Consider the following 9,841-nt stretch of genomic DNA (forward strand, 5'->3'; position numbering starts at 1 on the left):
AAGAATACAATTATGTATCACTGAATGATTGCTTATTACTTGTTACTTTGTGAGATTCTTAATATAAAATTTATCCTTCTGTAACCTCAAGCATATTTATGTTTTTAAAAGTCTACACTTGAATGCTGTACCAGTACGTTAAGATTTTTGTACTTTCTTAAATTCCGCCGATTTAAAACTATTTCAGTGTTTTTATTAGTTTCTTTTGCGATAGCACTTGGAAGTTGGCCTTTCTGAGATGTTGGTCTGGTGGGTATACACGGTGGTCATTTATGTGATTGATTAGATGGTGTGTTTTAGTCTTATTCTAGTTCCAGTGAATAGAATCAAGAGATTTGGTGTATTCCTGTATTATCTCTATTTGTACATTTGTAGAACACTGTATGATTTCTACGTCTATGTTTTAGTAGTTTACTTTAGGAAAAACCAACAGAAAAAAATAAAATAAAAGTAAAACACTTATGCTATTTCAGTTATGGACTTCGGTCTTAACTTAGTTTGTCATCAGTATAATGCTTGTTATGTATGTATCTCTCTCGTCAAAAATACCACACCTCTGCAAAAAGTCCATGAAATAAGAGACATACTGTTACTTAGTAACCTTCCTTTCTGTCATTGCAGTGGACGTAACGGTAAAAGAAAAAAAAAGCATTTTACTGCAACCAGTGGTTTAAGTAAGAGTTTACTAATATATAATTCTAATCAGTCAAGCCCGGACTTACTAAGTGCTAACTCATGTCTAATTTGGCCAAATAATAAGTCGAAATGAAAAAGGAATAAAATATAGCAGGTTTATTTTAACGCATTTTCATCAAAAGTTTATAAAAAGTACTATAAAATAGTATGGCTGTAGCAATAATTTATTACAAATCTACTACCTTCCCCTCACTTTCATTCATCCTATATGGCACTTACATCTTGGATATCTTACAAAATTGTGACACACACCTATAATGTGTCATTTCTATTCTGATATTACAAACTCTAATTTCAAATTTAATAACACATCAACATGTTTCACCTCTCATTAGGCATACATAAACACTGTATGTATTTTATGCAGGTATGTAAAGGACATCTGAGAACAAACTAAAATAAATATAGATACGTACACTGTATGTGCTTTTTAGTTGTGGGAAATATACTCACGTACTTCTGTTGGCAATAATTAATAAACAGGAAGATTCAAATGATAAAAGAACAACGTTAGAATGTGTTAAAATAACCCTGTAAACTTATGAATTAGTCTATAGAGTTAGCAGCAAGACAGCAATAAGTTCCTTTACTAAATACTAAAACTGACAATATTGGAAATTCTGACCGAGTATACGTGAGAAACTCACATTAAACTATTTTAGTTGCATTGAATAGACCCTCCATATTTGTTATATAGATGTTCTATGATATAACGTTGTTGGATATTAAAAACAACTTTTCCTTTATTATGTCACAGTTGCTTGCATCAAAAAGGGTAATTTTTCAGCAGTGTATTCTGTCTTTTAAAGAAGAAAAACAATGGCTTTGTCTCCCACCTCTGTTGTGCACGTTTTTTAAATGAGAATTATGATTCGTGCTAGCTTTCCGTTTGTCCACACGAGATGTTTCACCTTAAAAACGAAACAAAAAGTTTGAGTTAACGATCAATTGCGTGAATGTCTACATGTGTGATAACTCACACATGTTACACACACATGTATTTTACTTTGTACAACCTATACATTGTGCATGAATATGTGTCCTATCTAGATATGGTCACTGTGAATGTAGACGTGTTTGTATTACACATACTGTATTCAAGCTTGTATTTTATTTTATGTTGATTGTACAAAGTTTTACAATATTATGTAAAACACGATGCATAAAATCTTAAATATTTCACACGTGAGTCCGCGTGTAAGGGTTAATATAATGATTCAACAAAACACTGGTAAAAATGGAATCAGTAATAATGCAAAGAGGCAAAAAGATGGTACCGGTATTGATGACACTGACAAAAGTAGCCCGAGCTCTGTATTATTATATACTATAACATTTTACCACTGCCATTTGCCCGAACTTTGTATTATTATTATATACTGTAACATTTTACCACTGCCATTTGCCCGAACTTTGTATTATTATTATATACTGTAACATTTTACCACTGCAATTTGCCTGAACTTTGTATTATTATTACATACTGTAACATTTTACCACTGTCATTTGCCTGAACTTTGTATTATTATTACATACTGTAACATTTTACCACTGCCATTTTTTCTTCGATTCCTGTTGAGGTGCCGCAATATTTCGTGCCAAGAGATTAATCATGTTATAACCTTCCTTATCAGGGGTGCCAGCAGAAAATATATAACCCTCTGTAAGGAGTGTCTTGGAGGTATCACAGCAAAGAGGTGAAGACCTCCGGACCGCCGCGGTTATAGCGAAAGTTATATATTTTCTAAATTTTGATATCCTTTCTTGACTGGAGAGGTGCCACTGATATCCCTGATTTTTTTCCTTTTCACATTGGAAATATTTACCGAGTTGCATGAAAGTTAGTATATACTTGCTAAGTACCATCAAGTCTGGCTTTAAAAAGTCATATAATCTGGATTGTTATTTCTATTATTTTTGTTGCTATTTTGAACATCAAAAATGCTTCCGTTAGTCTCAAAATATATTGTTAGTAAGTTCCATTTTAATATATCCAGCGAGCTTTAACTTGATTCATATTCAATAATATATATTGCCTGTTGTAGTAGGAACCACTTCAGTTCCGGCTATAAGTCGTATATATCACAACAAAAACGGACAAAGATTTATCGGCAACCTAAGGCTCCACCTTTCAAAATGGCGTCGCCGTTATCTTTGTCAGAATATGTATCGTGATTTTTGGTAAAAATATTTTTAGTTGAGATCAATTATATCCATTATTTTCATTAAGAAATGTGTTATTTTATTTGTGTGTATTGTTTAAATAAGACAGACTTAACAATAGTGTTCAAGAAATAAGTATTTAAGTCATTGGATTATTTTGCGGTCTGTAAACATAAGTTTATCTGATATTTCATTATCGAAGTATATTTCTGTAGCTTTCAAATATAATTTAACTTAAAGGCATTTTCAGAAACGGAAACAACATGTAAAGAAACTATAAAAAAAAATTCCAGATCTCTGATTTGTTCCTAATTCTTCCTAGCCTTCCATTAGTTTCCTTTATTTACCCACACAAGATCACCAGTGAATGGTATCTCGAGAAACCATAACAACGCACACTACTTTATTTACTCTACAATGACGTAAAGAATTTATAATCTGCTTTATCCAATCGTATTTAAACGTTGTTACAATTATTTTGAAAGCTGAGCTATATTAGAATTGTCAGATCACATGCTGTGACATCATAAAAGGGGTGGTAACGAAGGGCTGTAGTAATAAAACCACAAACCACAAAAGAAAATTGTATGAGAAGCAATACATAAATCACTATATTTTGAAGGAAGAATAGTTTTTTATCAAATATAAACCTGCCCTTTGGAATGTAGAGAAAGATTTTAAAAAAATCAATATATGCGTTGTTTGGAGCTGTGCATAATTATAATTACAAATTACGTTAAATAATGTTGCTACATGACAAAATAATAGTTCTAAAATATTTTAAGCAAAAAGTGTTGAAGTTAAATTTGATTTATTATTGTTACTTAAATTTTAAGATGGTCACTGGTAGTAACAGAGATAAATATTACTTTAAATTGTTATATAGTAAACATACACATTATTTGTCAAGTATGAGCCCAGTATCTATTTCTTAAATTAAAATATTCACTGCTAATTCAAATGACAACCTATGACGTCTGTTGTTAAATTACCTTTGACGAGAAGGTTACTTGCGTCAAATTAACGTTTTAGTTTTTTTCCTTCTCTCAATAATACTTGTTTAAAGGTTTCAGATAATAAATACGTCTGCAAAAGTAACACCTGTAATAATGATAAGTGGGAATTTGTTTATTACATAAAAATCATAAACGTACAATTTTTTGGTGGGGAGGAAGAAACGATGCAATTTTTAACGTGCAGCTTTTTGTCCACACTTTGTGTTATAAAACTTGTACAATTATTAAAAAGCTATTTTACCTGGGATTCACCGTGATTTTTATTGTCAGAACATCAAACAGGATTATTCTTTTAAAATCTTGCTTATCAGAGGATGTGGAAAAAAAAAATAACCCTATGCACGAGAGGTCTGGAAGGTGTCGCAAGGGGAAGGCCTGTAAAAAAAGGAAATAAGAGCAACACTCCCAGAGAATTTTTTTTATACAACCTTTTCAAATTATTTCCCAACCCTTTGTTTTTATTTTTATTGTCTTAATTTCGGTTTGATTTTTTTTTTCTGGAGAAAAACCCTACACATTTGCTTGTTGTTGAGAGGAGCGAAGCGACCCTGTTTATAGCATGTCATCAAATTGTTGTAAAAGAATCATTTCAGGTGCATGAGTTAGTCCTAATAAAAATTAAAATAAATTTATGAACCACGACGGAAACGGTAAGTGTGCTTAAATAGAAAACTATATTCCTGCTTGTTATAGGCTGACTAACTCGTACTCGTATAAAACAGACTTCGAATCTCCATGTCTCGGTTTTATACAAGGCTATACATATTTCTGTATGCACATATCAGTCTTTTTCTCATATACAACAAACAGTTCAAGTAATATGGATGCAAGTGCTTAGCCTCCATGACTACACCTCCCACCAAGCAGTTTGTCCTGTCTATACTTTAAACAAGGCACGATCACTACAAAAAATATCAGCTAAAAATATAAGCCATCTGAGTTTGAGATACCTTTAATGAACTGTTTGTGTACCATGACTGTTTGATTAGAACCGTTACAGTTGTGTACCATGACTGGTTGATTAGAACCGTTACAGTTGTGTACCATGACTGGTTGATTAGAACTGTTACAGTTGTGTACCATGACTGGTTGATTAGAACCGTTACAGTTGTGTACCATGACTGGTTGATTAGAACTGTTACAGTTGTGTACCATGACTGGTTGATTAGAACCGTTACAGTTGTGTACCATGACTGGTTGATTAGAACTGTTACAGGATCCTTAATCACATATGAATCACACAAAATATTTAAACAAAAAGTACTGTTAGTATTAAAATTAATGCCACTAATCACCGATATTCAAAGTACTTGCAGTTATATTTGTGTGTGGCTCTACTCGGGGGTGTATCAGTATAGAGTTTTACCATAATACAGCAGCGTGCATAGTTTGAAGGTTCATATAAATTTTGAAGTTTGTCGTAGCGCAAAATCATGAAATAAAATACGTTATAATAATATAAAATATACTCATGGAAACATGCCTGTGTTTTTTATAAATTCATATGTTTTTATGTGTAATACGTATATTATTTCGTGTACATATTACATATATGACTGCACATATTTGGTGTGTTCTCAAAATTAATAAGCTGTAACGCAAAAAAAGGAGTATTTTTGAACAAATTAAAAATACTGTTGGTATTCTATTTATTACTAAATTCGTTTGGTAGTATAAATATTAAACATTAATACTGATATATGAATATTAATACAAGATTGAAATAGCAAAGAGTGTGTATATGTTAAGCATAAAATACTGAGTGAAATGATACATCCATATAATATAAATTATACATCAAAGACTCACCAACAACAGTCCCTCCCCAAGGCTCTCTCATGAACGTTTGTCGTCTGCGGAAGCCAGTAATGGCTCCTCAAGTGCCCTCCTGTTCATACATTTTCATTAGGACAATTGCCTTGTTGCTGGTGTCACCACTTAGCAACTGTTGTCCTCTCGATACACCAAATTAGAAGGGACGAGATTCAATCATGAATTGTGATTCAGTTTTTCCTCACGTTCCACAGCGTCCGTGTGAGCCAGCTTGGCGCGTAACCTCACTCTCAGGGCTTGTTACTTTCGAGTGAAATCGCGAAGGAGGAGTTTGCCTGGTTGATTGACATAGTTACCATAGCAACATCAGCAATGGCTTCACTCTGATGCTAACCAAGCGGAGGGCCTTCGGCGAGAGCCAATCACGATCGCGAAAACGGTCATTGCCGGCGCCTAGAAAATGATAATATCAAGATGAATCACTTAGAGTGTGGCGTGTTCTCAAGAGTCGGTGTTGCCTGCAGAGATAGTTTCAGTTCAGACGACGGTAGGTACCTACATGACTAGAGCTGTAAATTCTTGGTCCTGAAGGAACAAACTCGCAGACTTCACGAAGTAATTCTGGTATAGTTCCACGAAGCAAGCATAATCCATGATTGTTGGCCACATGAACGACAGTGTGGCGGGTCCCCACCTATCTGCAGTTTCGAGCATGTTGTCCCAGACTTCATGCCCCAACGTCAACCCCTCCTCCCCCAGTCCCATGCTCCCGTCGTTTGGATTCACGCAGGAGCAGGTAGCCTGCGTATGTGAAGTGCTTCAACAGTCCGGTAATATTGAAAGGCTCGGCCGGTTCCTCTGGTCTCTACCGGCCTGTGAGCATCTTCAAAAGAACGAAAGTGTGCTAAAGGCTAAAGCTCTTGTAGCTTTTCACCGAGGCAACTTCAAGGAACTATATCGGATCCTGGAGAGTCACAACTTCTCGCCGGCCTCCCACTCGAAACTCCAAGGACTCTGGCTCCAAGCTCATTACACTGAAGCAGAGAGAATCCGCGGCCGGCCATTGGGTGCAGTCGGCAAGTACCGGATCCGCCGAAAGTTCCCGCTGCCTCGAACAATATGGGACGGCGAGGAAACTAGCTATTGCTTCAAAGAGAAATCACGGAACGTACTCCGAGACTGGTACTCACACAATCCTTACCCCTCACCACGTGAGAAGCGCGAGCTAGCTGAAGCCACTGGACTGACCACCACTCAGGTCAGCAACTGGTTTAAAAATAGAAGACAAAGGGATAGAGCGGCTGAAGCGAAAGACAGGTAAGAAGCTTCTTCTGAATGTTTCTAACAAAGTGATGGAAAAATTAAATAAGTAAGTTATTAGCACAACAACCAGACTCAAAGGCAAGTTAACCACGTTGAGCTTATTGTTACTGGTTTAATGCAAACTGTTAGGCGAGTGAGGAGGTTAAATAAAGCTTAACAGTACAACTTATTATTTTCCCCCACGCAAGTTATAGGTATGATTTCACAGATAATACAATAACTGATGTGAGACATATATTCAAATTACAAAACGAGAAACAGGCAGATCTCAAAGCTAAATGTTGAGAAGAGAGAGAGGTTTATTACTTTCTTGTTTTTAGTTTTAATAGTTATATTTGGAATATGTATAGAACACTTTTGCTTATTGGAATATCGTTAATATTCTAATCTATGTGTTTCTTACAAACAATTATTGACATTAACGAAATGTGTATTGAAATATTTTCATGACCGAATATCGCATTGTTACTGATAAATATCTCTATGTTCCAGTTGTTACAAAAGGTTCTATCTGTTGCACTGTTCCAAGCTTCACACCAGGTTTGTTACTATACTGCGCATGAGCAGATCGTCGACAGCTATGAATAGGCACTTTAATTCAAACTTTCCTATTGCATTATAGTGCTACTTCTATTAAGCCAGCGTTATTGAGTGTACACGTTTTCTGAAAATGATTTTTCGATCATCATAAATTCGGACTTTAAATTACGAAAACAAGTATTTTAATTTAACAACTGCTACACTGTATTAATTGATAATCATTCGCTTAGTTGAGAACCAAAGTATATGATTTAGAAAGCTCTTTTATAAAAACAATTTCTGAAAGAAAAAGAAATTAAACATGGAACCAGAGTTCCCAGCTTTGAAAGCAGTGTTACTCTAAAACTAAGTGAATTTATCAAATTGTTTCGAAAATTGAAACAGTTCATCTCACCTCTTAAGTCTATATTTCAACTTTTTTATTTCATTTGTGTTAGATAGACCATCAGTATGAAATTACATATGTGTATATAGCTATAATTAGTCAAATACACAAACTGTACATACATATATAGATATACAGGATTGTTAAAAAATTAACCCTCTTATTGACAATGTCTAATATTACTAAAGAAATAAACAACCACTGTTGCCGTTCTTAAGTTTTTAGAAAGTACTCGTAAAACAGGGTTTAACAATTTAATTATACCTCTGAATATGCCATCAGTAACATAATGAAGCCTAGTAAATTTTTTGGCATCTCATTAAATAGATCTAAGTAATTGTATATTTTCAATATCTAGATTTTTGTCCACTTCAGTATGATTTTATTTTATTTCATGAAGTTATTATAGTAACATACGATACAAAATGCTATTTATTATAAAACATCTAATATACGATTAGTATATATATATATATATATATGAAGGGTAGTATTATTCCTAAGACAACTTGGGTAAATATAACGTACCACCAATAATTCATTGCATGTCAGCTATTTCTAGACAATTAATTTCATTGTGCTCATACATTTGTAACCATATGTTCTGCGTATAAACCTGTCATCATAACGGATTATAATGCAATATGTGTATTATCAATAGTATTACCCCGGAAGAAATAAAACCGACACATAAATTCAAGAGGAGTGTTCGACACAGCTGTACTCAACGGCATGTACTACGAAGCACTTGAGAAACATATTTATATAGTTATTGTGATAAACATATGCATTGCTATATCAATATGATAATCATACACATTTGCTAGCTTATCCTCGACTTGCATTATTTGAAAGCCGTGTATTACATTAGGTTTTAGCATAATATGTAGAATAGGTATAAGAGTAATGAATTAAAAGTACTCTAGAAATTATTGATGCAAGCAACAATTATGCAGTAACAAACTGCTTATTTACTGATGAAAGCAACAACCATTCAATAACAAACTGTTTATTTACTGATGAAAGCAACAACTATTCAATAACAAACTGTTTATTTACTGATGAAAGCAACAACTATTCAATAACAAACTGTTTATTTACTGATGAAAGCAACAACTATTCAATAACAAACTGTTTATTTACTGATGAAAGCAACAACTATTCAATAACAAACTGTTTATTTACTGATGAAAGCAATAATTATTCAATAGCATGCTGTTTATTTACTGATGAAAGCAACAACTATTCAATAACAAACTGTTTATTTACTGATGAAAGCAACAACTATTCAATAGCATGCTGTTTACTTACTGATGCAAGTAGCAATTATACAATAGCGACCTGTTTTTTTATTGATGCAAGAAGTAATTATGCAATAACAAACTATTTATTGGTACAAGTTGCAATTATTCCTTAACAAATTTATTTATTTCTTAAACGTTTGTACTAACATACATTGCATGAAAACATAAACGAATATACCTATTTTTTTGTAGCGAGCCAAAATTGGTTTTGATAACAAGTATAAGAAATAAAAAGTTTCAAAGTTTATGTGAAAGTATGTATGATGTAAAATTACCTTGAAATTGTTTTAAATACCCTTAAATTACTATTAACATGCTCAAAATATTATTCATATATATATAAACACATACCTGTATGATAAATGTAGAAACTTACAACCTAAATGCATAACTCGACAAATAAGGCTTAGCTTGTAAGACAGGAAATCTGTTTGTCATTCCGTAAGTTTTTACAGAAAAGCTTTGTGTTGTTTGGGTATTTTTATCATTGCTCGTAATAAAACGTAAACCTTTCACTATTTATTTAATTTTTAAAGTAAAATATATGTTATCGGAATCTTTGAAATTAAGGAAAACTGAGACTTATAGAAGTAAATGCGACATTTACAATGGCAACTTATGTATAATATTATTTCATCCTT

The 9,841-nt window shown here is 33.2% G+C and overlaps 1 protein-coding gene and 1 long non-coding RNA gene across 2 annotated transcripts in view; one reads left to right on the forward strand and one right to left on the reverse strand.

The window, feature by feature from the left end:
• Window positions 1–777: 777 nt before the first annotated feature.
• On the reverse strand, window positions 778–5,938 carry LOC106459149. The gene is made up of 3 exons (XR_001290809.2): window positions 5,685–5,938; window positions 4,117–4,250; window positions 778–1,607 (listed from the first exon to the last, which is right to left on the reverse strand). It is a non-coding gene; the product is annotated as an uncharacterized LOC106459149 (long non-coding RNA).
• Window positions 5,939–6,125: 187 nt separating this feature from the next.
• LOC106459148 (homeobox protein SIX1-like) overlaps window positions 6,126–9,841 on the forward strand; it is a 16,918-nt gene continuing 13,202 nt past the window's right edge. Inside the window, exon 1 of the mRNA XM_013918741.2 lies at window positions 6,126–6,965. Coding sequence (XP_013774195.1) covers window positions 6,301–6,965 — 665 coding nt within the window. The 5' untranslated portion in view covers window positions 6,126–6,300. The remainder of the gene's footprint in view (window positions 6,966–9,841) is intronic.

The sequence above is a fragment of the Limulus polyphemus genome, unplaced genomic scaffold (assembly GCF_000517525.1).
Source record: "Limulus polyphemus unplaced genomic scaffold, Limulus_polyphemus-2.1.2 Scaffold567, whole genome shotgun sequence".
In the NCBI taxonomy this organism is placed as follows: Eukaryota; Metazoa; Arthropoda; class Merostomata; order Xiphosura; family Limulidae; genus Limulus; species Limulus polyphemus.